Below are 23548 nucleotides of genomic sequence, written 5' to 3'. Positions count from 1 at the left end.
ACCAGACCGTACATATCATATTCCGAAATCGAAATCAAAACAATGGCCCGCCTCAGCGCAACCCACCACCACCACCACCACCCACTTCCGGTGACCGATCCACACTCGGTGTCGGCATCATACTAAGCCGGATAGCATCGCGACTTGTCAGACTCACGTCGCGCGAGCGGATCTCGCCGCCCAGCGTAGTGCGCCGCTGACCACCACCCGTGTTCTTCATGATGGGGAGAGTGCGCGGACTGAGGACGCGGGGCTTGGCCTCGAACTCCTTCTCGCTCTTGACCATGCGACGGGCTTGGGATGCTGTGAACATGGTGTTCTCGCTCGGTGAGCTGCCGGAGGGAGTAGTACTGGTGGAGCTGGGGCTGCGCCGACGGTGGACTCGGAGGGAGCTGTTGTTGGCTGAAGAGGAGGGATATTGCCCGCTGGAGATGCGGCGCATGGCTGAGTTGATCTTGATTGCGTCCTCCTTGTCTGACTTCCATTGCTCCTTACTGTCGGACACGGGGCTGCTGGAGTAGTTGTTCCCGCTCGGGGTGCGGACGGCGATTCGCGACGGGCGGTTCAAGAAGCTGCTGCCTTCGATCTCCCGCAATGGAGAGCTCTCGTTGTCGGACATGGGAAGAGCGATTGAAGGAGGTGGCGCCAGGGGTGAGCTGCTGGTCTTCTTAGAAAGGAACCCGGGCTTGAACCGGCTGCCGTTCTTGGGGATGCTCAATGTCTGTTCGGCACCCACAGGGGCGGGAGAGGCACTCGCGGCGGGACTGCCTGCGCGGACGGGAATGTTTCGCGGGATCGGAGATGCACCACGGGGCAGCATAGGCTCCGCCTCTGAGCTGGTTTCATCCGCAGACTCGGTGGATTTCTGGGGGCTCTTTTGCCATTCAGCTAGAGACCCGTCTTGCTCGTCGTCCTTCCACCGCACAGATCGTTTGTTGGCCTTTACCTGGACTTTTTTCGGGGTGAAGCTGACGCTCTTCCAACCAGTGGTGGTCTTGCGGCGTCGAGGCGAGCCCTTGATCGGCGAGGCGGTGATCGTTGGCATGAGAGCCACGGGAGGGGCGACCGTTTCAGAAGGCAGGTTGACCAAGCTGAACCTCTTCTTTGGTTTGGGAGGATTCGCTGATTTGGGAGCGCTCATCTGTGGAGCAGTAGGCATGCTGCCATCCGGCTTGACGAGGTTGGAGGCCGAGCTCGTGCAAGCATCCAGCATCTTCCCCAGAATCACCCGTCCCTTTTGAATGGCCTCGGAAGCATTCAGTTGCATGATGTCCTCAATTGAGGCCATCACCTCAAATTGTGCTTGCAGTAGAACCTGCACCGCAGCGGATTCCCCGGCCTTGTCCTGTTCCACCACGGCAGACAGTGCCTCACGCTCGGCGACCGAGCGGAGCAGCTCCGCCTCCCGGTTCAGGTTATCATAGTCACTGTTGTCGCGGATATCGAATTCCTCAAGTTGCTTGACTGCATTTTCGACTGCGGAGATGATTGGCCGCTCCCAGGTGCTCTGCGCTAGTCGCCGGTTGTAATGATGCCTGCTCCCTTCCAGCTCCAGCAATATCCCCTGTGCAGTCTTTCGAATTGCCCAGAGATTGTCCAAGCCCGCGTCAGTCTCGCGGGAAGCACAGACGTTATCAAAAGCCGCAATCCATGCCGACAGAATACCGATCCGGCGGCTGATCTGTCTCAGCTTGAGCATATTATTCGTCTTCTCCTGTCTTTCGGGCAAGGTGTGCTCGTAGGCATTCCGAATGCGCGCGACACCTTCGCGAACCACGGCGTCCTTCTTCTCGGTTTGTTTGCGGAACTTGCCAAACGCGATATTCTCATAATCCTTCTGCTGCGCTTTGAGTTCGTTGATCAGGTTGATCTGCTCGTCAATCTTGACCAGGAAGTCCTTGACGTGTCGGTTGACGTTGAATACGTTTCTGGTGACCTTGGTCTGGATGTTCTTGGCTCGGTTGGCGTATCGTAAGGTGTTCTGGGTCTCGTCAAAGTGATGACTCGAGGGACTGACGCAGACAATCATTACAGTCTTGCAGTTGCCGCCCAGGGCAAACTTGAGCAGTCGCGTAAGTTTAGAGTTGCGGTAAGGAATGTGGTTGCGTTTCCGCGGGTCGCAGAGCGCATTGATGCAACTGCCCAAAGCCAGAAGAGATTTGTTGATATTGGCACCTTCCATCAGCCGTTCGCCTCGGTTCTTCGTCGCACTCGCGCGTTCACTGCCCGCAAGATCAATGATACTGAATGTAGCCATCGTGTGTGGCTCGTTGACGTCTGCATTACGATCCTTCTGGGCGATGTTAATCTGGAGCACCGCGTGTGACCGAGAGGAGGTGGCATTCGCTTCGGTGGGAGACATGGTTCGACACTCGTTGCCTCGCATGATCATATCCATGACCTGCTCCACATTCTGAGGGTGATGGCTTGACAGACCCGCGACCGAAACCGACTGGTTGGTGTCCTCACGTAGCATCAAGCCACCCTTGACCCCTCCGGGAACAAGCAAGTCGCGAATGGTCTCGTTGTAGATCTCCAGGTATGAGAGCGAGATCTCGGTGGTCTTCTCATCCTTTCGTTCCTCGATCCGCTCAAACAATTCTTGCATAGTCAAGAAAATGATTCCCGGCTGCTGTGCTGTCCCCGTGATGGTGTGTGTCTTTCCGCATCCCGTGGCTCCGTAGGCGAAGACCGTCGCGTTGTAGCCATCGAGCACACTGTCGAGCAGACTGCGTGTTGTTGATTCATACACTTCGCCCTGGGAGGCATTCTGGTCGAAGATGCGATCGAAGGCAAAGGTCTGGTCCTTGACGCGCTTGCCGTTCGGCACGACGCTCCTGGAGAACTTCTGGACGGGGTTGTCTTCTGGAGGATCAAACACCCTGAGAGGTAGGGTTAGTGATGAGCCATGCACCCTGCAGTGGAGATACTCACAGGCATCGGTCGTCTATCACTTTGACAATAGATCTGATTCCCTTCTGGTTGAGCTTCGGCGCAGGTACACCGGCCAGCGATCCATCCCCGAGGAAAAGCGGACCGTCATCAGTCCGTGTGATCTGTGCCGCTTCTCTGATCGTAAATGGACGCACTCGGACGGTCACGGTAATCGAAGAAGCGCCACCGGCGGAAGCCATGGTTGTGGATGGGCAGTCTCCAAGTTGCGAAACAGGGTGGGATATCGTAAACAGGGAGAACGAAGGAGGCACGCCCTGCGACAATGCCCGGGGTGACAGGAAAGTAAAGCTGTAGGATTAGTAGTTGTAGTGGTGGTGATGCTGAGAGTAAAATGCGAGGAGTAGGAGCAGGATGAACAACGTGTGGAGCTCCAGCAAGCAGGATGTGTCTCCGCGATTTGTTGATGCTCTGCGCGTTGTCCGTGCTTCGTTGCTCCGAGCAACCGTCTCGGAGTGGCGATAGTGGAAGTGCGTGGAATGATGGATTGTCTGCACCGTGTCTGTTGCTTTACTATGTGTTTCCTCTAACCACACGTCCATTTGACTACCGACACGCACTTTATTCCCCGGCGTCTGCAGCCTCCATGCTCGACAGGGTAGGAGATCGTTCTTTGAACACTGACAGCTCGTGGCCTTGCTTGGCTGGCAACTAGTGGATCTGCACCTAATCCCTCTTTTTGATGTTATGATGTTATCGCCGATTTTAAAGGGACCCAAGTAACGCCATGCAATTGTGTGAACCCGCCCAGCTTGTCCTCCCCCAGCGCCATAATCCATGAACCATATGATGTGTACTCGTCGTAAAACAGTAGTCTCACTGCTCCTCCTCCTCGTCAAAGTGTGGCGTAACAACATCCCACCCAGGATCCTCGGGCTCGACTTCAATATCCTCCGTCTCCGGAACTGCCTCGTGAGCTTTCCGGAATCGAAAAGCTACGGGATGTCCATCTTGCAATCCAGCAGCCTGCAAAGACCCCGCTGCATCCGCATTCGCCTTTGTGCCACCAAGCTCGGCAGTCTCGGCGTCAAGCCGAGTCCAGCCTTTATCCAGGTCATTCCTGTCCACGGCCATGCCGAACTCGATCGCGCCGGGGTCGTCGGGGACTAGGTCACCGTTGATCTCTGTGACATTGCGCGCCTGGAGAGCCTGCAGTAGCTTCTCCTTGGCTGCTGTCAGTGGTTCGTGGGGCTGGAGCACGAGGAGGACGGTGGTTTTGTGTTTCTTGAAGAGGAGGGTGGAGGCTCGGGAAGTGGAATTTGCTTGTTTCGGTGGCTGTTGCGAGTTTAGTTCACGATGGCCCTTCACTCAATGACAGGGGAAAGACATACCATCTTGGCGATGTGTGCGAGGGTTCAGGTGGTGCTCGTGGTGTCTGCGCGGGTGTCGTGACGCGGAGCCCGGAGAATCATCGGCCCAGCAGCTGATCCGCCTTCAACCACCATAATATCCAACAGCCTTCCCTCCAATCAATTGCCCAGTCACATCTCCCAGCACGATGGAGACGGAACAATCCTCGCCGTCCTCCTCGAGCGAGTCCTCGCGCGAAAACTCCCTCTTCCTCAAAATCATCCACTGGCACAAGCTCTTCGACTCCGACAGCCCACCGCGCCTCGGCATTGACGTCCAAAAGCGAATTCCCTACGCCACCATGTCGGCCTTCTCGACGGGTCTCGCACTGGGTTACTATCACGGCAGCAACAAAGCGGGCTTGCGCTTCCGGGCCGAGAATGCGCATCGATTCCCCACGACCTCGACCGGCTGGTTCCAGTACCACAAAACGAAGAATTATCTGTCCGTCGTTGGTGGTGTCAAGGATGGTATGAAGATGGGCTGTAAACTGGGTGTCGGCGCGATGGCGTTTTGTCTATTTGAGGAGACGGTCGATTACGCAAGGCATGATGAGAGGGATTTTTTGTCGACCGTGACGGCGGGATTATCTTTCTCGGGGATCTACAGTTTATTGGGTATGTGATCTCCCATCGGGTCATTTTGGTGCCGCTGGTGCTAATACATCTGGATTCAGCTCGCCATGATGTCTATACGGCTGCGCGCACGGCGAAACTCGGGCTGAAATTGAGCTTTGCATATGGACTGTTGCAGGATGCCTTGGAAAGCTTGAAGGGCAACCGGCCGGCATATGTGGATTTCATCTTGGGGAATCGTCGGTCCAAGGAGACGGTTGTGTGACAGGAGGTGATTTGGAGTCCACCATCCTCTTTCCCTCCCACCATGCCCGCCTTCAAGTCGGGCCATCTCCCACGACACCGGAATCCCAATGCGCATCCATCCATGTCTGATGAGGCCATCCATTGCAGAACATTTACCAATCTGCTGCTCGGTCTGCTCTGGAAGATTCTAGCAATCTTGCTCCCATCCCTCTACCACCAAACCTGTACTATATTCTCATGATACCCTACCTCAACCACGTGATCTTCCGCCCCTCCCTCCAGTTCGTTTGCCGTGACAGGCACTACGGGACACCAGAGTCCTGTGCGCTCGATAGGATTCTTTGAAAGTTCTTTTCTTCTCTGGGCATGGACCCTCCTATGCAGTCACGATGCAACGTGCACGATCTAGCAAATGTTAATAATAGTCATCGTCCGAATGGCAGGCCAAGCGGATCCTGCGTTGGAATAATTAATTATAGAACACATCCCATCATTGGGGCTAAATTCTTCCGGCCGACTTCATCATTATTGTGGGGGTGTGCTATAGAGTTAGGGAGTTGCCGAAGGTTCCCAGCCGATCGGTGGAGCTCAGCAATCTTTCTTTCGGCCTGTCAGTCCACACTCTGACCACCCCCGCTCTCCAACTTCTAACGACACCCTAATTGTTCATTCAACCCGGCTCCCTCCCTCTCTTCCCTATCACGCCTAATTCCAACCCCCATGTCGGCCTGCTAGGGCTGCACACTCTCCCCGCCATTGGGTGCTGACCATGCCGATGGGACCCTTCGACACGCACCGCTTTCGTCGACGTCATCGCCTGTGCTCCCACCTTCCCATCTGATCTGCTAGAATCGGACCTATTCCCTCTACAATGCGTCGCCATGGCCGGTCCAGTGGTGGCCCGACCAAGGCCGTCACGCCCATGTCCGACACGGTGTCCCTTATCCACTCGTTCGATTCGGTCATGAACCCCAACCGCCCCGCGCGTCCCTCGCCGCTGGCCTCCTCCAACATCAAAGCCCTGCCACTAGAACTGGTCGATCGGCTGCGTTCATTTCCACTGTTCCAGGCAACACCTGAGTCCTTCCTCTTTGAGGTGGGCCAGCACTTGCGCCCGCAGCTCCATGCGGCCAACGACTACATTCTCACAGAGGGTGATGAGGCCCGCGCAATATACTGGCTGGTACGGGGTGCGGTCTCTGTCACGTCGCGTGATGGCGAGAGTATCTATGCTGAACTCCAGCCGGGTGCGTTCTTTGGCGAGATCGGCGTGCTGATGGACCGCCCGCGCACGGCAACAATTGTCGCCCGGACCCGCTGTATGCTGGTGGTGCTGACCAAAGAGGATTTCCGGAGCATTCTGCCGCGCTTCCCTGATGTTGAGCGAGCGATCAGGGAAGAGGCCCAGGAGCGCTTGATGATCCTCGAGAAGAAAAAGAAGGAGACCTCTGCGCCCGCACCAGATCTTCTACCAGCGCCGGCCCGGAGGGGCTCCAAGAGATTGCGCGAGAGTTTTGCCCGAGACCTGGTGGTTTCGGATGATGAGGAGCTGGGTGTCAACTCTGTGAACAAGAAGCGCAAGTCTCCGAGCCCTGGGAGGCGAGATGGCTCCAGCGCGCTGGCAAATGGGTTGGTCAATGTCCGTCTGCTGCTCAAGGAGTTGCCTCTCTTTTCTGGACTTCCAGCCGACATCCTACACTTCCTCGGTCTCAATGCCCAGCCCAGGTCCTTTCCACCTTTTACCGATATCATTCAACAAGACTCTCACGGCCGAGAACTGTATTTTATCGTTCGTGGCGAGGTTGAAGTCGTCGCCGAGAAGACTGAGAAGTCTGAGAAGCATCTTCCACATACACCCAACGGTGTCAAGCGCTCTGGGATCGAAATCAAAGCTCGCCTGCGACAAGGCCAGTATTTTGGCGAAGTGGTCAGCTTGTCTCTCGCCCCACGAAGAACTGCCACTGTTCGATCTGTCACCCAGGTCGAGTGTCTGATGCTCAGCGGTGATGTTCTGTCCGAATTATGGGCCAAGTGCCCCTCAAGTATTCGAGAACAGGTAGAGCGCACTGCACAGGAAAGACTCCAGTCTGCCGCGGATGGCGATGTGGTGATGACCGACGCCGCGAACACCCAACCTTCCATGAGCGACTTGGCCATCGACGACAGAGTCAAGGTCACTTCCTCGCGCAGACGCTCCATGCCCTTGTTGACCCTAACCGAAACCGAACTGGATGGCCCTCATCAGTCTTCCCCGGTTGAAGATCAGGACCAGGCCGTCTTGCGGCCCACGGACCCGGATCCTTACCTCAGTCTCGGTTTGGACAAGGTGCGACTGCGAAGCCGACGAGGCTCAGTGGCACCCTTAACCCCCGAAGAGCTCTCGGGGGAGCAAGCACGTCCATCATCGTCTTCTGAGGCCAAATCCGCCAGCTCTTCTTCCTCTATTGGCCTCCCCGAAATGGCTGGTCTCTCCAAACCGCATCAGGCAGCGCGTCCCCTCGGTGACGGATATCGCGGCGTGTTTCCCGACAGCGTCCTTCTCAACATCTTTCAGTACCTAGAGCTTCATCACCTTCTTCGCTTTCGCGCAGTATCGTCGCACTGGTCCGAAATCCTGAACAAATCCGGCGGTGTCCTTCGTGATTTAGATCTGAGTGTCTACAACCGCAAAGTCACCGACCAGGTGTTGGTCAAAATCATTTGCCCGTTTGTTGGCACCCGGCCCCGTTCGATCAACATCAACAATTGCTTCCACATCACCGACGAAGGCTTCAACGCGCTGGCGAGTACTTGCGCCCCCCAGGCTACCACATGGAAGATGAAAAGCGTTTGGGAGGTCACCGCATCCGCCATTCTCGAGATGTCCAACAAGGCCACTAAACTGCAAGAGGCGGATCTGAGCAATTGTCGCAAAGTGGGAGATACGCTCCTTGCCCGGATCGTTGGATGGGTTGCGTCAGCCAATGCCAAGCCGCCAGGCGATGGCAAGTCGTCCATTAAACCTACCATGCAGACAGCCGATAGCATCGTGTATGGATGCCCGCAGTTGAAGAAGCTCACACTCTCATACTGCAAGCACGTTACGGATCGCTCGATGCACCACATTGCGTCGCACGCTGCAGGCCGAATCGAAGAGATGGACTTGACGCGTTGCACGACTATCACCGATCAGGGGTTCCAGTACTGGGGCAATGCCCGATTTACCAACCTGAAGAGACTCTGCCTAGCCGATTGCACATACTTAACCGATAATGCCATCGTACATCTCACCAACGCCGCCAAGTCTTTGCAGGAATTGGACCTGGTAAGCAATTTTACCTCCTTCTTCTCATCCAAACCCACTAATTTGCCGTCTATCTAGTCCTTCTGCTGCGCATTATCCGACACAGCAACCGAAGTCCTCGCCCTCCAATGCTCCCAGCTCAAATACCTCAACATGTCCTTCTGCGGCTCCGCCATCTCCGACCCTTCCCTGCGAAGCATCGGACTCCACCTGTTATCGCTGCAGCATCTGTCCGTGCGCGGCTGCGTTCGTGTCACGGGCGTCGGCGTTGAGGCCGTCGCAGAGGGATGTCACCAGCTTCAGTCGTTCGATGTGAGCCAATGCAAGAATCTCACGTCCTGGCTTGAGGATGGTGGTCCGGCGCGGTATCGATCGAGAATCGATTTTGAGGTTGTTGCTACGAATAGGAAGACCCTTCAATAATAATTGGACTGACAGCCTGTCTGTCCTTTTCTGTCCGGTCTTGGAGAGCAAGACCTGACTATTACCCTCATCCAGTTGGGATGGATGGCGCTTGGTGTTCGCTGCTTGGGTACGTACCTACTTTCGACTCCGACACGACACAATTTTCAACACATACCACATCGTATGTCTGTTCCACAATTTTCACATTGATATTTGAACTAACGTCATCTAGTCTCTTCTGCCACATGATCTTCAACGGACGTTCTCTCATTTTCTCGGTGTTGCGGCTTCTTTTTTTCTTTCTCTTCTTGTCTATCTTCTTGGGAAGACTTACCCATTATTCTATGTTTACAGTTTTGTACTTTCGGCCCGGTTAGATTGTGTTCCGGGTGTAGGAGCAGGAAAAGGAGGAGCTTTTCACTTTGTTTGTTCTTGTGTTTTTTCTTGCACTTTCTGGACTTGATTTGATTCTTGAATCCAATGACCGGTTTCTTTCGTCCTTCCTTACAAGATTCTCATTCTTGCTCTTCCTTGGGCATGTCAAGCATGGCAGGCAGACAGGGCTGGCGTTTGCAAACACTGAAATTGCGTGGTTTTTGTTTTTGATTATATGTCCCCTCTTCCGTCTTCTTACTTTCTTATCTTGAGTTGACATTAATAGTTTGTCTTTTTGGAGTTTTTCACCCATTGCCATTTTCATGAGAAATACACTTCCCATCTATCTATCCTTGTTTTATATTAATTCTTTTTTTTTTCTTTTCCTTTCTTGGTGTTCTTCAGTCCTTCTTTCCCATAACGGACATATTTCCAAGATGAAAACCAGCAAAGTGGTCTCTTTTCTTCGATCAGCATATGTCGATGAAACACAAAGTGTTAATAGTGAGACATTTTGGACTTCCTGGAAGAAACAATAGACTGGCTAGTTATGTTTTACTAGGCTGAAGACGCACTTGTTCTTTCTATAGCCAAGATATGAATGATAATGACATTATTCTGCACCGTCCCAACAAAATGCAGGGCAACGGCAATCTTTGACAACCCTTCTGTTGCGAATGTTTGTAACTGTATCCTACTGTTGATTTGCAACATCCCTTTTTCTATCAAGGGAAAAGTAGTTACCTTTTTAACCGAAGTAATTTCAGGGTGCAATAAAGTATCAATCAATGTCTTTAGATCTATTCAATTTCTGCAACCTACCCAGCTTGTTTGATGACGTTGATGTCTTCATTTATATACTGTTTTCCCGGCCAATTCCTGCTCTATTCACCCACTCACTGCTCTCCTGCCTGCTCTCCCACTGCATTTCTTCTCCGGTGCTCTCATCATTCATCCCGTCAACCGCTCTCCTACTACAGATACTCGAATTTCTTCACTGGAAACCACTAACCGTTCACCATGGAAGGCATGCTTCCCTCCGGTAAGACATCCCACTCACCAGATCCCATATAGAGATATCTAATAAGCTATCAGACGATCCTTCGGCCTTCGGCCACGCTTCCACCCAGATCCCAGCTTCGTTATCAAACGATGAAGACATCACCAAGCTCATGACCGCTGCCACTCCTATCAATACCACTACCACCGCTACCAACACCACCTCAACCCCCATCTCCAGCCCAGACGAAGTCAGCGGTACGATCCCCCGACCTCGCAGCCGACGCAGCCGCCACGAGCCTGAACCAGACTGGTCAGAGCAAGTGCGCGAACAAGTTCGTAACTCACGCCGAACGGGCCAAGCATGCGATCGGTGCAAGGTATATAAACTATCCCCTCCCCCCTCTTCCTCCTCTTTCTCTTCCTTTTCTTTCTCTTCCTCCTCATCCTCTCAGGACCATAACAATATACCCTCACATCATATATAGCGTGATATCTACAAGTCCTTACTTATTTACACATGTTCCACTTATTTACCCATGTTCTCTCTTCCAGCTCCGCAAAATGCGCTGCGACCCACGACCCACCGGCTGTGCTCCCTGCATCGCAGGCGGGTTGCCCTGCCAGGTAACCGATCGCGTGACTGGCGAGACATATGTCCGTGGCGCAGCGAGCCGAATGAAAGAGCAAATCAACAGCTTGCAGGCACAGATCCAGCAGCTGAGAGAGCGGAATCTGACCCTCGAGCGCCGCAATGAGCTCTTGGAGAATCAGATTGAGATCTTGTGAGCAGACGATGCGGCTGAATAGTGGGTTGGATGATAGATAGTCACAGAGGGTGATGATGAGATTCCTCTAATAGTGATTTAGATTGTGATTTGTTGATTGAAGACTATCTGTCCAAGAAGATAGCTCCTATGTACACTGAATGCAAACGAAAAATGCAGACACAGACACAGCTACACACATCTACCAACTAGATTTATTCTTCCAGCAACAACAAATCCCTTTTCCCTCACACCACTCTCTCACAGATCCAACGCTAATCTCACGATCTTCGCCGACAAGACCCAGTCCCTCGACATTCAGCCATGTAGTAAAATCATCCAGGACGATCGGGTCATACATCAGGATCTTCTCGTGCCAGGTCGGATTACTGCGGCTGTTGGACATGGATGAGAGGGGGGACTGTTTCTGAGCGTGAACGGCTTTGGTGATCTGTGTGCCTAGGTCTGGGAGACTGGCTCGTTTGGAGGAGTCTGGTCTGGTTGCTGGCTTTGTGATTGAGGTGGAAGATGGTGGCCGGGTGCTAGAGGGTTTGCGAGGAGCGGCGGGTTTGCGTTTTGTGGGACTTGGCGGTGATGGTGCCTTGGGTGACATGTCCAGAGAAGGCTCTTGAGCACTACTCGATTTGCTGGTGTATATGTCCGTGTACCGTTTCTGGACTCGACTTGGAGAAGGAAGTATCTCCTCCTCGGAATCTTGGATCTCGTCGACGTCGATAAAAGAGCGACTCGTCTGTTTACCCTTAGGGCTCTTTTGCAGAGTTTTTGAGGATGATTTAGAGGTTGATTTTGTACTCTTGGCCTTGCTTGGAGCCGAGGTCTGAGGTTTGGCAGAGGTGGAAGCTTTCGGTTTCTGGGATTGCTGTGTAGGACCAGCAGATTTGTTGCCACTGCCATGTTTCGATTCCCAGCACTTTTGGAGAAGGTCAATCATCTTCTTTCGGCCTCTCATAGACTTGAATCCGTATGCAGCTACCTGTTTGGATAGCTCTGCGTCCGTGAACCCACTATACTGCGGCATAGAAAGCTGCTGAGAGCTCATGGACGGGCCGCTGTTCTCTGTATTTTTGGAGGGCTGAGAGGCAGTGATTGTACCCTGATATTGAGGCACGGACTTCTCAGGGACCTGAGTCTTCGTCCTTGAATCCGATCTGGACTCCCCAAAATCAATCTCAAACCAATCGTTTTCTTTTTGCTTGTGTATTGACTTTCTGGCCTCTTTTGGCTCTGTCAAATTGGCCTTGTCCAGGGCTTCTGTTCGAATTAAGGACCCATCCGTATTCCTGGCGGCAACTCCCCATAAATTTCGACTGCCAACCAGTTTGGAGAAGGGACGAGCAGAGGTGACACTTTGGTCATCAGAAGGAGCTTTCTGCTCCTTGAAAAGCTTCTCGGAAGCACGAATCGCTTCCTGCATCTCTTCCAGCGTTTGCGGCGAATCTTCCCTCTCCAGCTGGCTGCATGTGCCGAACATGAGATCCTGCTCATAAAAGGCCTTGGCAGCAGCTTCGGGAGAAAGGATGGTGATCTCGGGGTGTTTATTCGCGGACTTGACTTTGCCACGGCGTTTGGGCTTCTCCTTTTCGCTGTCCAATACACCGTCGACATCCTCTTCCAAGATACTGTACTGCGCGGTCATCCGAGCGGTCAATGTTGTGAACCGTTTGGTTTGTGCCTTTTTTCTTTTTGTTTGCGCAGCAGAAGAGGCCGAGTCAGATGCTTCGCTCTTCGTGTCGGCTGTCTTTTCGTCGTTGGTTGCTGGAAGGTGCGAATTCACGAGCTGGCCCAAAATAAGTCACTGGTCACGGTCATAGTAATGGACATTCACTGTACCTCAATGCGTCTTCGCTTGGTTGGTCCACCGTCCGCGTTTTGGCGCATCTCGCGCGAAGTTGGTGCCGAAGTAGCAAAGTTGTAGCTAGACAACAGCGTGCCAAATCCGCCAGGTCCTTTCACTTCACTGTCCTCCTTCGGATTCAATTCCTCGACGCCACTGTTTTCCGGGCTGGTATCTGGTGGTGGTGTCCAGTCTATCCTTCGCCTTGTCGCGGCCTCCAGATGTAGGTTCTCATCCTCTCCCAGCGCATTTGATTCCTTCGACAGGTCAATCGTCGGGACCATTGAATCGACAGCCTTCTTGCCGGCCTTGCCAGTCTTCTTTGCCGGCGCATCAACGCCCAACTTGGTGACTTTCCCAGCCAATTTCATATTGCCCGAATCCTTGCGCGTCGAAGCAGTCTTTTCAGACCGACTTTTCTTCGTCCCAGACTTCTTCATCGTCGCGCCATCTCTGGAATCCATGGAGTCCGGTCCGAGGTGATCCGAGGCAGTTGGACCAGACTCAGCCGTCTTCTTCGCCTTCGATCGCGAGTTCCTGGCGCGCGCCTTTTCATCCGGATTCGTAGACGTAGAAGACGCTGTCTTGGTGGTTCGCCGTCCCTTTTTCTGTGCGACGCTTGAGCTGCTCGAGCTCTTAGTTGTGCTGCTTTCCGGGGCAAAGTACGCAGAACGCGTCGGGAGCTCGAACAGCTGTGAAGGGGAGGCTAGCGGCGGTGGCGAGGAGTATTGTGGCGAGATTCCCAATGCTCCTTCGAGGAGATTCGTATCTCGTGCTGGAGATTGAGGGGCGCAATTCGGCGAGGAGGACAAGACGATCACGTCCGTTGTGCTGGTCATTGTCGCGAGTTACGCGTTGAAGGGTGGTGATGGTGGTGTTGGAGGAGAGAGGGTTGGTTGCGCGCGGATGTGCAGGTTGTCGTGCAAATCATCTCTCACGGATTTCTCATTTTCATGGTAGGGCGATCCAAAAAATAGTGAAATTATTGTCGGAGGAAAGTGTATGTCTTGGTGAAGGTTATTTGTTTAGGTTGGTGGGGGCAACGCCTGGCATTTACGGTATTGGCCACTCGATCTAAACACATACTACAACCAACCTTCAATCATCTCACTCTCTTCGTTTTTGAGAGTCAGTCATGCAAGCATTGGTGTACGATGGGCTCGCTTCGAATAATATTTGTGACGATTTTTTTTTCTTAAAAAAATAGCTTTGCAAGCGCTGGGATTCGAATCCAGGAGGTGTTAACCATACAAATACTACCTGAGTGGGCTCGGATTAAGAAAATCTTGAGTCGTACGCCTTAAACCGCTCGAAATGCTTGCATGTTTAATTTAGTAATCCTGTATTCAGAAAAAAGTCGTCTTCTGTCTAGCCAGCAAATTGATCGCCTAATTTTTGAACTTTTCTGCGATTGCTTGCCGATTCCGAAGCTAGTTCCTGCTCTGTCACCAGTTCAATCGACCAGGGCGGTCTCTCAGCGTGGCAGGCACGGCGTTGGAATGGGGTATCGTATCGACTTGAGCTCTTTTGAGAGCGACTTTTCAAATAACATGGTGTCATATCGGCTTCACGAGCCCCGCAATGCAATTGCTCCGACGAGCGAGAGCTCCAGTCGCCGCTTCGCGTCATTATCGGCCGTGCCATTGCACTCTGTCTTGGAAGACGGGGATGGTAGCGCTCCCAATTTATATGCCTTCTTGATTTTGGTGATATCGGACACCTCAGAGAGAGTCTCATCGTCAAATGGCACAGAGGTCCCTTGAATGGCGGTAGCCAAATGAGCGGCAACGGACTCATGCGTGATCTCCGGCGACACGGAGACTCTGACCACGAGCAGATCTTTCGTTGCATCTGCGATTCCAAATTTACGAAACGAGTCGGCAATCTGTGCAATAGATTAGTTGGTCTGTAATGTTATGTTGGAGGGAAAATATATATATACACATACATTATTTGCAGGGCTCAACGAGAAGACAATCTCCGAGTGCACATTGCGGGACATGAGTCGCCCATTCATGTAGTCATTGACAGCCCGAAATATGGCTGCGGTCGCATGTGCCCGTGTCAGAACCTGTTTTCTCCGTCAGCGATTGAGTCGCATATCTAAATCGGGGCAGCCTACCATGCTCGCATCGACCAAGGCATACTCGAAGTCTGCGTTGCCCTCCAGAAGCTGCTGCTTCAGAAAGGCGGAGTTTTGAACATCGCAATAGAGGGCCACATGCACGGGCAGCGAGGACGGCAGATGCGGCAGAGCCAGAGTCTCTAGTTGCGCCATTACGAGTTGAAGAAATGAAGGTTGCGATGACTGATATCCCGTGACCTTCTCGAACTTTCTTGAAGCGGAAGGCGGAAGATGACGGAGTTAATGGGTAATAATCCGTGCACTTATAATCAACCCATCGCCATCTACCGTCTCTCTCTCCCACACTCTGCATCCATCGCAGTCATGGCGTTCTTCCTCCGGCGTCCCTTCGCCGTATCCTCGGCTCTCCGTCAAGCCCCCAAGCTCTCCTCCAACGCCGCCCGTTTTGTCCACAACTCCCCTTTCAAGTCACAGGCCACCAAGCCGCTGGGAGCATCGTCCATCCTGAATAAGTCCCGTCAAACCTTCCAGAATGCATTCCGCCGGACATACATGCAGCAGCCCGCCAGCGCCGCTCAGGGTGGCAACATGACCTCGAAGCTGGTGTACGGCGCTGCCATCGTCGGCGGCACCATCATGGCCACCAACTTCATCTTCAACCGGGAGACCCGCGAGGACGGTGGCATGCCCGCGTTCGAGCGCAGCTTCCTGAACGAGACCTTCATGCACACCGGTCTTGGTATTGGTATTATTGGTGTTGCGGCGCGCGCTCTGCACATGAACGGTTGGTCGCATCGTCTGATGGCCTTCAACCCGTGGGTTGTCGTGGGTCTCGGTCTGGTTGGTAGCATCGGCACGATGTACGGCACTTTCTACACGTCTCCGGATAAGTATGTCCCCCTTTTACCCCCTTGAGTCTCGAGGCTATTGCTAACAACTCCGAAAATTAGCTACGTCATGAAGTACGGCCTCTGGACCGCCTTCAACCTCACCCAGGCCGCGCTCCTCTCCCCTCTGATGTTCATGCACCCCGCTCTGCTCGCTCGTGCCGGTCTCTACACCGTTGGCATGATGGGCTCGATTGCCTTCGTCGGCGCCACCGCTAAGCAGGAGAAATACCTCTACCTAGGCGGCCCGCTGCTTGCCGGTGTGACCATCGTCGCCCTCTCTGGATTCGCTCCCCTGGTTCTGCCCGCCACCGCTGTCCGCACTCTGATGTGGACTGAGCGCCTCTGGCTGTACGGCGGTCTCGCTGTCTTCGGTGGCTTCACCCTCTACGACGTGCAGAAGATTCTGCACCACGCTCGTATGGCCGAGCGCGGTCTGATCCAGCGCGATGTCGTCAACGAGAGTGTTAGCCTCGAACTGGACTTTATCAACATCTTCATCCGTATGGTCCAGATTCTCGGCATGCGGAGCAACAACCGGAAGTAGACTGCTTCCTGGCAAGGAACTGCACGGGCTGTGCTTGCTCCTAGGCGCTAAACTGGTATCTGGCTGATTCTTTTCTTGTCTAAATGTAATTTCTTATGTTCTACTTTTCTTCGCTCCTACGGATATACAAAGGGGTCGCGAATGCATCTCCACTCCATAGACAAAAAAAAGGCTACAGACCCCTTTTTGGAATATGAATATTTTGAAACATCTAATCATTAATTCTTGAGCAAGGCTTCATATTGTACAGATCATCCTCGTATCTTCAGTCCTCATACGAGAGGGTACATCCTCACATCTTCATGTCTCACCACCAATATCAAGACCCGCAAGATTCGCATCCCCAACCTCAATCCCAAACCCATTCTGCAGACTCAATGTATGCGAGAGCGTAGTAACCTCATTCAAACCGCCTGCCCCTTTGTCATCATCCCAATGTCCGCCTCCACCAATCTTCGTAATATGACTCCGGATGAAAGAGGCCCTCTTCATCTTCGTCTCCCGGGCTACAGTCTTCATATTCATAGCCTTCTGTCTGCGCAGAAACTGCGTCTCTGGATCAATCTTCTTTTCAACAAGCCTCCAATTCAATCCCGCAATCTCTGTGAGTTTCTCGCTGGTCACGAGCCTGTGCCAGGTCGGTAGATCAATCTTGCGGTATGTGAGCAGGATCAATGCAATTGTTTTCCAGCCTTTGTGCCGACCGCCAGGGATGTGCAAGCGGAGGATCTTCTCGTGCGAGTAGCTCTCAAGGAGCTCTTCGAAAAGCGGTCCTTCGTCTACCAGGCCGGGACAGAATCCGCGCACTTGTCGCCAGATCCGGGGGGTCTGCTCTGCAAACTTCTGTACTGGTTTCTGCTTGGTTGTTTCGCTTTCAGGACCGTCGTCTCCATCGTCTGATGATGATGGTGGTGGCAGCGGCGGTAGCATCTTGAAAGTAAGCAAAATCGCATTGTCGGCCAATCCCTGAAGGTTAACGAAGATGCTGTTCGCCTGGTTGGTGTACATGACTGTCTTCTGTTGCACTCGCGGCCAGATCCCGGACAGACGGATTTTCTGTTTGAGGATCATGGTGCCTGTGATGATGTCGAAGGTCACGTCGAGTTCGGTGTCTTCGCCATGGAGCGGGAGAGTGTACTTTTGTTTGCTATCGTACAGAGTGAGACTGAGCGACTTGGTGGTTGGTTTCTTTGAGACCGGGTGGCAGCTGCACGAGGCGTCGTCGCTGGTAATCCTTAGTTTAGCTGCTTCTTTGGGAGTATTGACCAAACGAACTACTTACCAGTGCCCCAACATCTGGTCAGGGGATGTTCGAGTCTGTTGATGAACAGTTCAGTCGACGAGGATGGCTGGTGGAAGGGAAATGGAAAGGATGAGGTGAAAAGTTTCTGGTTTGCTTGGGAGAAGTGAGATTGAAGGAGAGATTTGGTTATTGAAGAGATAGGACTGATTTACTTGGGTCTCGTTTCATCTGTTTTCTTGTTGATATTGTTTCCTCTTTGAAAGACCAGACTATTGAGCCCTGTAGGACAATAAAATTGCACTGCATACCGCAGAGACTAGAATTTGAAGTACTGTTAAAGACATATTGTATCTTCAAGTGCTCATCTCTTCTGAATTGACAGATTGGTGTATCCATATTGTGATGGTTCGTCATATTAGTTTGAGAGTACTGGCTAGTGTTGGCGAAAGGTAGGTTCAACCCTCTTTGAGAACCGTACAGCTTCCTGATGTTGAAGACGTAGTGTCAGCCGGGAGAAATGCCCCTGAAATGTTGCAGGAGATATGCCTCTACTGTATATACATCGTCGCAGTCATCGACAGTCCATTCGCTTACATAAGCACACGAGCTCACCTTGAACGGCGCCAATTCGACTCCCACCTCAACTCAGACCTGCAATCCAAAGCCAGGCCCAATTGAAAACCCCCTTACTAGCCAATCCTACCAACGCGACCAGCGCCATATTGTCCCATTGCCACACAACCCACCGTCCTCACCATGTCAAACGAAATGGAAGTTGACCCTCCCGTCGCACAGGACGACGCACCGCAATCCGGCCGCGGCTTCGAGCCCAGCACCCAAACGGGCGCAGTCGCCGTGCGCAGTATCGAGGGATGGATCGTGATCGTGTCGAATATCCACGAGGAGGCATCAGAAGAGGACGTCACGGATCTGTTCTCGGAATATGGGGAGATCAAAAACTTCAGTTTGAACCTTGATCGGCGAACGGGTTACGTCAAGGTACGTTTCTTTGTGGGAGCGCGGTATTATTCCAGTGACCGTGTTCTTTGTATTGGGGGTGGCATTTTGCAGTTACTGGATGCAAGGCTGACATGACATTTGCGCTGCGCAGGGATACGCATTGATCGAGTACTCGACCCTCCCCGAAGCCAGCGAGGCGATCAAGAACCTGAATGGTGTCAAGCTGCTGGACCAGACGATTACCGTCGACTATGCTTTTGTCCGTCCGCCTCCCGCAAGCAAGGGCAAGGGCGGAGGACCCAAGGGCGGTGCTGGTGCTGGAGCTCGGGGTCGCAGCCGGAGCCGGGATCGGAGTCGCAGCCCTGGTGCTGGCGCTGGCGGGGAGCGGCAATAAGAGTGTTTTTCTTTGTTCTTTGCAACGCATTTGGACCCGGGATCCGTTTGACAGAGATGCATGATCGGTCGCCGCCTTCTTTGTGATACCTGCTCTTCTTTTTGCGAGCACTGCGCTGTCCCCCGCTCCTCTTTGCGCTTCCCATGAATCTCGACTTCTCGATGAAGCATACTACCCGCCGGCATGTCTCTATGGGTTTACAGCCGTGCGAGTTTAATATAAGCTTGTATCGCAGCACGGCCCCGACGAGACATATGCCGGCGCCGTGAGACCTTGCCAGAATGGTAAGATGATCTGACAGCCAAGAAGAAATGTATGCTGACGGTATTTCAGAATGGATATGACCTAAGAGAACCCTAGCCCTATAATGCACTTCATGAACGCACACCCAGTCAGCTTGCTGAACCTCTCGTTCTCCGCACTGTCCGTGCCACCCCGCGTAGTGTAGATGCATCATGCGACTCGTGCTCTGGCCGTCCTGTAGTTGTGGCCATAGCGTTTAGTTCATTTTCCCCATTTCTGCCCGCGCTGTCTCTCTCTCTCCATGGAACATGACATGTGTAGTTATGGCCCCCAGGCACTGGCCCTTAGTCAGCCCTTGATCCAGACCAGGTTCCCCGCATACCATGAAATCCCCCATCTTTCACTCCCCTCTTGCGCTCTGCCCTATATTATATCCCAGGAGGGCCTCGGAAACCAGGCGGCATTGTAACAATGGGCCTCGCACGCCAGGGCCCTGCTGGGCTCCCATCATCCCTCTTTATCGTTATTGCGCTGTTCTTCTTTCTTTCCTTCGCCAATGCGTTGTCCTTCCCCAATCAGATCTCACTCGGACATGCCGCTGCGAAAGAGAGAGAAAAAGACGAGGAGCCCGCCAGCAAAACCCTACACAACCTCATCGGGGCATTGCATGTCATGCAGGACGACTACTTCCAGCTGTGGCTGGGCACTTGGCCAACCGCCATCGACTGGACAGCTGCCGTGCTAAACACCCATGTGGCCGCGACACTGGCATCCCTGACTGACACGGCCCACGACATTACTCCGTCTTTCCGTGCGGTTGAAAACACCATCAACCACTTCTTCAGCCATACCTCTACCTTCTATTTTGGGGAGAATTCATTCGGTTTGCGCCAGCAGGCCTACGACGATATGTTGTGGGTTGTATTGGACTGGCTGGAGAACATCAAGTTCCAGGACCTGCACTCAGATCTGCACTACACCTATGAAACATCCTCCGCAATGTCAACGAAGTCGTGGTATGGGACCCAGTTCCGCGACTCGGCCGCTCACCGCGCACGTCTTTTCTGGGAGCTTGCCTCGGTCGGGTGGGACGAGACCCTGTGCGGCGGTGGGATGGTCTGGAGCCCTCACCTGGGTCCGTATAAGAACGCCATCACCAACGAGCTGTATATCTCCGCCAGTATCGGGATGTACCTCTATTTCCCTGGCGACCCGATCGAATCCCCGTTCATAGCCAGCCAGAGTTCTGGCCGCGATGGCTTCCCACATAATCCCGCACACCTGAAAGCCGCTGTCGATGGGTATGCGTGGCTCAAGCACTCGAACATGACCGGACCCCTCGGGTTGTATGGTGACGGCTTCCACATCAGTGGCTGGAAAAGCCCATCAAAGCCAGGCACGAAGAAGTGCGACTTGCTCAATACTATGGCATACACCTATAACCAGGGAGTCGTGCTCAGTAGTTTGCGAGGGTTGTGGCTAGCCACGGGAGATCAGGACTACCTCCGCGACGGCCACGAGCTGATCTACAGCGTGCTGCGCGCCACAGGCTGGCCGCAGACTGACAGCCAGCAATGGGCCGGATTAGGCCGCGGCGGTGTCCTGGAAGACGTATGCGACTCACGCGGAGCGTGTAATCAAGACGGGCAGACCTTCAAGGGGATATTTTTCCACCACCTAGCAGAATTCTGCCGACCACTCCGACCCCAGGAAGAGCGATTCTTGGTTGGCGATGCTACCCGCCGCGGCGCACATACCGAGAAGAGTCCGCGGGATGAAAACTACGGGAAACACCTGGAACGCTGCCGTTCCTATGGCGGCTGGATCGAACACAATGCCAAGGCAGCGCTCATGACCCGCGACGACGACGGCAAGTTCGGAGCCTGGTGGGGCAGGGCATACGGTGCGCTTGGTGATTCTGATGCGCTCGTCGACACTAGCGTCCTCCCCGCCGGCGCGGTGGACTTCCGCAATACGATCCTCTACGATCATCCGCCGTTCTCTGGTGTTGGGGCTGCTGCCCACAGTACTGGTGCTACGAACAAAAAGGATTATAACGACCGTGGCCGCGGCCGGACCGTCGAGACGCAGTCTAGCGGTGTGGCGGTGTTGAGGGCGCTGTATCAATGGCAGACCTGCGAATCTCTCTCTCATGACTGATGACCGACACGGTTTTTTTGTTTCTGTTGGACGTGTGGTACGGTATATTCCTTCATGCATTGGGTCTTGGATAAGCAGGCACATTATCGTTGGGGTCATTGGAATTGGTATAACTATTCTTCCTATTGTTACTATTCATCGGGCGCCTCCGGTTGGTTTTGCATATACATTTGAATGGCAATTGCTCACAACCCGATCCAGGGGTTTCACCGACTGTCAGAATGCAGGATTCATAGCTAGCGCTGTCCTTGGCGTTGGGTTTCGTTGCTCAAGTGTTAGTAGTGACAATCAGAACATTTAACTCGATTGTCCTTCTATCGGCTCCGCATTTTGTAGAATGGCGATCGACCCATTCAAACTATGAATCCAAGTCCTTGAGTATCACTCTTCCGACTGGAGTGTAGTGGGTTGGGGTATCGTGTGTAGTACAAGGCGCCCTGCAGATCAGCTCCGCCAGTAATACAAATCCTGTTTTCGGATCGGGATCCTTGATTTTACCTAGCGCTCGATCGGCTTGGATTTCGTGGGGGATCGCGCCATCATTATTAGGTATGATCTTATGATTTGTACGGACTAGGGAATATGGAGTATTACCTCGCTTCTGTGGTGGACTTCCTAGCTCGGTAGTGTCCACGCCACTTGAGAATATTGTGGTAAACGCTTACGATACAGACGATGGCCCAAAAGGGTATGTAAGGTGCATTCCACTTGGTTGGAAAGCAACATTCCTGATCCGGCGACGACCCCAAACCAAACCCTCGTTCCACAAACAATGGCAATGTCTATCCGCTTGCATAAATTAGTTACCATGGGTTAGTTACATAAAATTAGCAAAGGCTATTGCGTATGTAGGATTGTATCGTCTAGCATACAGAGAGATGATTGTTTATTTATTTATTGAAGAAACTAGCATTGTTCGTGTTCCGACGGTGTTATAAGGTCTCTCAATCCTACACTTTCTGAAAGTCCATACTGGACATACGTTTTGACAAAAGTACCAAAGTACTGCCGCGCTCGTGCGCTGGTTGGATCTCTCGGCGCGCTGGTTGGTCCAATCGTAGCGCAAAGGGCGGAAATTTCGTTCCGTTGGGGAGCACCACCGCTCCTAATCAGTGGCACCTGCAGATCGCACAGTGGGCGCTTTTGCCTTTTTGCTTGATCGAAAGAAACACGCGTAATGTCTCAGCTTTCTTTGCTGTTTAGCGGAGCCTCACCGAAGGGTGGCAATTACATATTGTTATTATGTAGCATGCCGTACATTCGATATTAGGGATTTGGGTTAACGGACTACTACCGTGTCAATGGAAATAATAGCAGAGCGTAGTATTACCCGGGGTATCTATACTCTAGGGATGTTAGGCCTGAGCGTGGTCATCTGACCGTCGGGGATCCAGGAACGACCGCCATTTGTTGTCCATCTCGGTCCTTCGCACCGCTTACGATCCATCACATTATCTCCGAACCTCTCGCCACCTCTGACGATTCATTCATGTCGTACGGAGCCCTACTGCTCTTCTGCTGCGAAGGTTTGCCCTCCCACAGGGATCGGCAACATGATGTCCCTGCCGGGTTTCACTTGGACCCTAGCGCGCCGCTCGATCCGTCAATGATAGGGGCCCATGTCAAACCCACGAGAATGGATCGTCTGCCACCGGATGGGATCCCACTATTGGCTCTAACCCTGAACCACCCACAGGACCGTGAGTGACTACTGCGGAGAGTAAAATCATTCTTAGCTTCTTCGGAAACGTTTTCCCTCACCGCATGGATAGTGGTCTCCGACGGGGTGGCCACATTGGCCGGAGTATAGTCGCGCGTAGTTCGTAACTGACCACAACCAACTCTCGTAACCACCCGTCCGCGTGAGAAGAATCGACTCAGGACCCGTCAAATGGCGTCATTTGTCGCTCGTTGCGGCTCGATCGACATTGCATAGCGGGCCCCTCCCTTCCCCCCTGAAGGCGGACGGAGTTGCCCCATAGTTAGTTACATAATTCACTAGTACCCTCACACTCTTCTGTGTTTCCTGGTGGGCGGGATGGAATGCAGTACCGAGCACGTATCCTTGCCGGCGATGACGATGATTATGATCAGGGCCAGAGTCCGTTTGGGAATAGTGAGTGAGGGAGGGTTTGGTAACGAACTCGGCCACTCTGGCGGTGGAGGATCGTCAGCGGTAGGCTACACGCTCGTTGGCTGGGGGGCGGGTGGGCTCGTGGTA

The 23548-nt window shown here is 53.1% G+C and overlaps 11 protein-coding genes across 11 annotated transcripts; 6 read left to right on the top strand and 5 right to left on the bottom strand.

Annotated features, from left to right (window-relative positions):
* Positions 1-52: 52 nt before the first annotated feature.
* On the bottom strand, positions 53-3134 carry PFLUO_LOCUS4412 (tubulin-dependent ATPase kip3; the record flags this gene model as incomplete). The annotated part of the gene is made up of 2 exons (XM_073781759.1): positions 53-2882; positions 2935-3134. 2 exons carry the CDS (start codon positions 3132-3134, stop codon positions 53-55), a joined length of 3030 nt encoding a protein of 1009 aa, XP_073638482.1.
* Positions 3135-3768: 634 nt separating this feature from the next.
* PFLUO_LOCUS4411 (uncharacterized protein) lies at positions 3769-4286 on the bottom strand (the record flags this gene model as incomplete). Its single annotated transcript, XM_073781758.1, has 2 exons — positions 3769-4227; positions 4284-4286. 2 exons carry the CDS (start codon positions 4284-4286, stop codon positions 3769-3771), a joined length of 462 nt encoding a protein of 153 aa, XP_073638481.1.
* A 164-nt stretch (positions 4287-4450) lies between these two features.
* On the top strand, positions 4451-5142 carry PFLUO_LOCUS4410 (uncharacterized protein; the record flags this gene model as incomplete). The annotated part of the gene is made up of 2 exons (XM_073781757.1): positions 4451-4919; positions 4979-5142. 2 exons carry the CDS (start codon positions 4451-4453, stop codon positions 5140-5142), a joined length of 633 nt encoding a protein of 210 aa, XP_073638480.1.
* Positions 5143-5994: 852 nt separating this feature from the next.
* On the top strand, positions 5995-8829 carry PFLUO_LOCUS4409 (uncharacterized protein; the record flags this gene model as incomplete). The annotated part of the gene is made up of 2 exons (XM_073781756.1): positions 5995-8427; positions 8485-8829. The coding sequence occupies 2 exons, from the start codon at positions 5995-5997 to the stop codon at positions 8827-8829; spliced, it is 2778 nt and encodes a 925-aa protein (XP_073638479.1).
* A 1377-nt stretch (positions 8830-10206) lies between these two features.
* Positions 10207-10974, top strand: PFLUO_LOCUS4408 (uncharacterized protein; the record flags this gene model as incomplete). The annotated part of the gene is made up of 3 exons (XM_073781754.1): positions 10207-10228; positions 10282-10520; positions 10741-10974. 3 exons carry the CDS (start codon positions 10207-10209, stop codon positions 10972-10974), a joined length of 495 nt encoding a protein of 164 aa, XP_073638478.1.
* Positions 10975-11154: 180 nt separating this feature from the next.
* On the bottom strand, positions 11155-13646 carry PFLUO_LOCUS4407 (5'-flap endonuclease; the record flags this gene model as incomplete). The annotated part of the gene is made up of 2 exons (XM_073781753.1): positions 11155-12750; positions 12804-13646. 2 exons carry the CDS (start codon positions 13644-13646, stop codon positions 11155-11157), a joined length of 2439 nt encoding a protein of 812 aa, XP_073638477.1.
* A 728-nt stretch (positions 13647-14374) lies between these two features.
* PFLUO_LOCUS4406 (uncharacterized protein) lies at positions 14375-15085 on the bottom strand (the record flags this gene model as incomplete). Its single annotated transcript, XM_073781752.1, has 3 exons — positions 14375-14692; positions 14756-14878; positions 14930-15085. The coding sequence occupies 3 exons, from the start codon at positions 15083-15085 to the stop codon at positions 14375-14377; spliced, it is 597 nt and encodes a 198-aa protein (XP_073638476.1).
* Positions 15086-15256: 171 nt separating this feature from the next.
* Positions 15257-16327, top strand: PFLUO_LOCUS4405 (uncharacterized protein; the record flags this gene model as incomplete). The annotated part of the gene is made up of 2 exons (XM_073781751.1): positions 15257-15783; positions 15844-16327. 2 exons carry the CDS (start codon positions 15257-15259, stop codon positions 16325-16327), a joined length of 1011 nt encoding a protein of 336 aa, XP_073638475.1.
* Positions 16328-16627: 300 nt separating this feature from the next.
* On the bottom strand, positions 16628-17623 carry PFLUO_LOCUS4404 (uncharacterized protein; the record flags this gene model as incomplete). Its single annotated transcript, XM_073781750.1, has 2 exons — positions 16628-17552; positions 17610-17623. 2 exons carry the CDS (start codon positions 17621-17623, stop codon positions 16628-16630), a joined length of 939 nt encoding a protein of 312 aa, XP_073638474.1.
* Positions 17624-18326: 703 nt separating this feature from the next.
* Positions 18327-18924, top strand: PFLUO_LOCUS4403 (uncharacterized protein; the record flags this gene model as incomplete). The annotated part of the gene is made up of 2 exons (XM_073781749.1): positions 18327-18569; positions 18682-18924. The coding sequence occupies 2 exons, from the start codon at positions 18327-18329 to the stop codon at positions 18922-18924; spliced, it is 486 nt and encodes a 161-aa protein (XP_073638473.1).
* A 714-nt stretch (positions 18925-19638) lies between these two features.
* On the top strand, positions 19639-21327 carry PFLUO_LOCUS4402 (uncharacterized protein; the record flags this gene model as incomplete). Its single annotated transcript, XM_073781748.1, has 1 exon — positions 19639-21327. The coding sequence occupies one exon, from the start codon at positions 19639-19641 to the stop codon at positions 21325-21327; it is 1689 nt and encodes a 562-aa protein (XP_073638472.1).
* Positions 21328-23548: the final 2221 nt, after the last annotated feature.

The sequence above is a fragment of the Penicillium psychrofluorescens genome (assembly GCF_964197705.1).
Source record: "Penicillium psychrofluorescens genome assembly, chromosome: 3".
In the NCBI taxonomy this organism is placed as follows: Eukaryota; Fungi; Ascomycota; class Eurotiomycetes; order Eurotiales; family Aspergillaceae; genus Penicillium; species Penicillium psychrofluorescens.
This window is presented reverse-complemented; position numbering and strand designations above follow the sequence as displayed.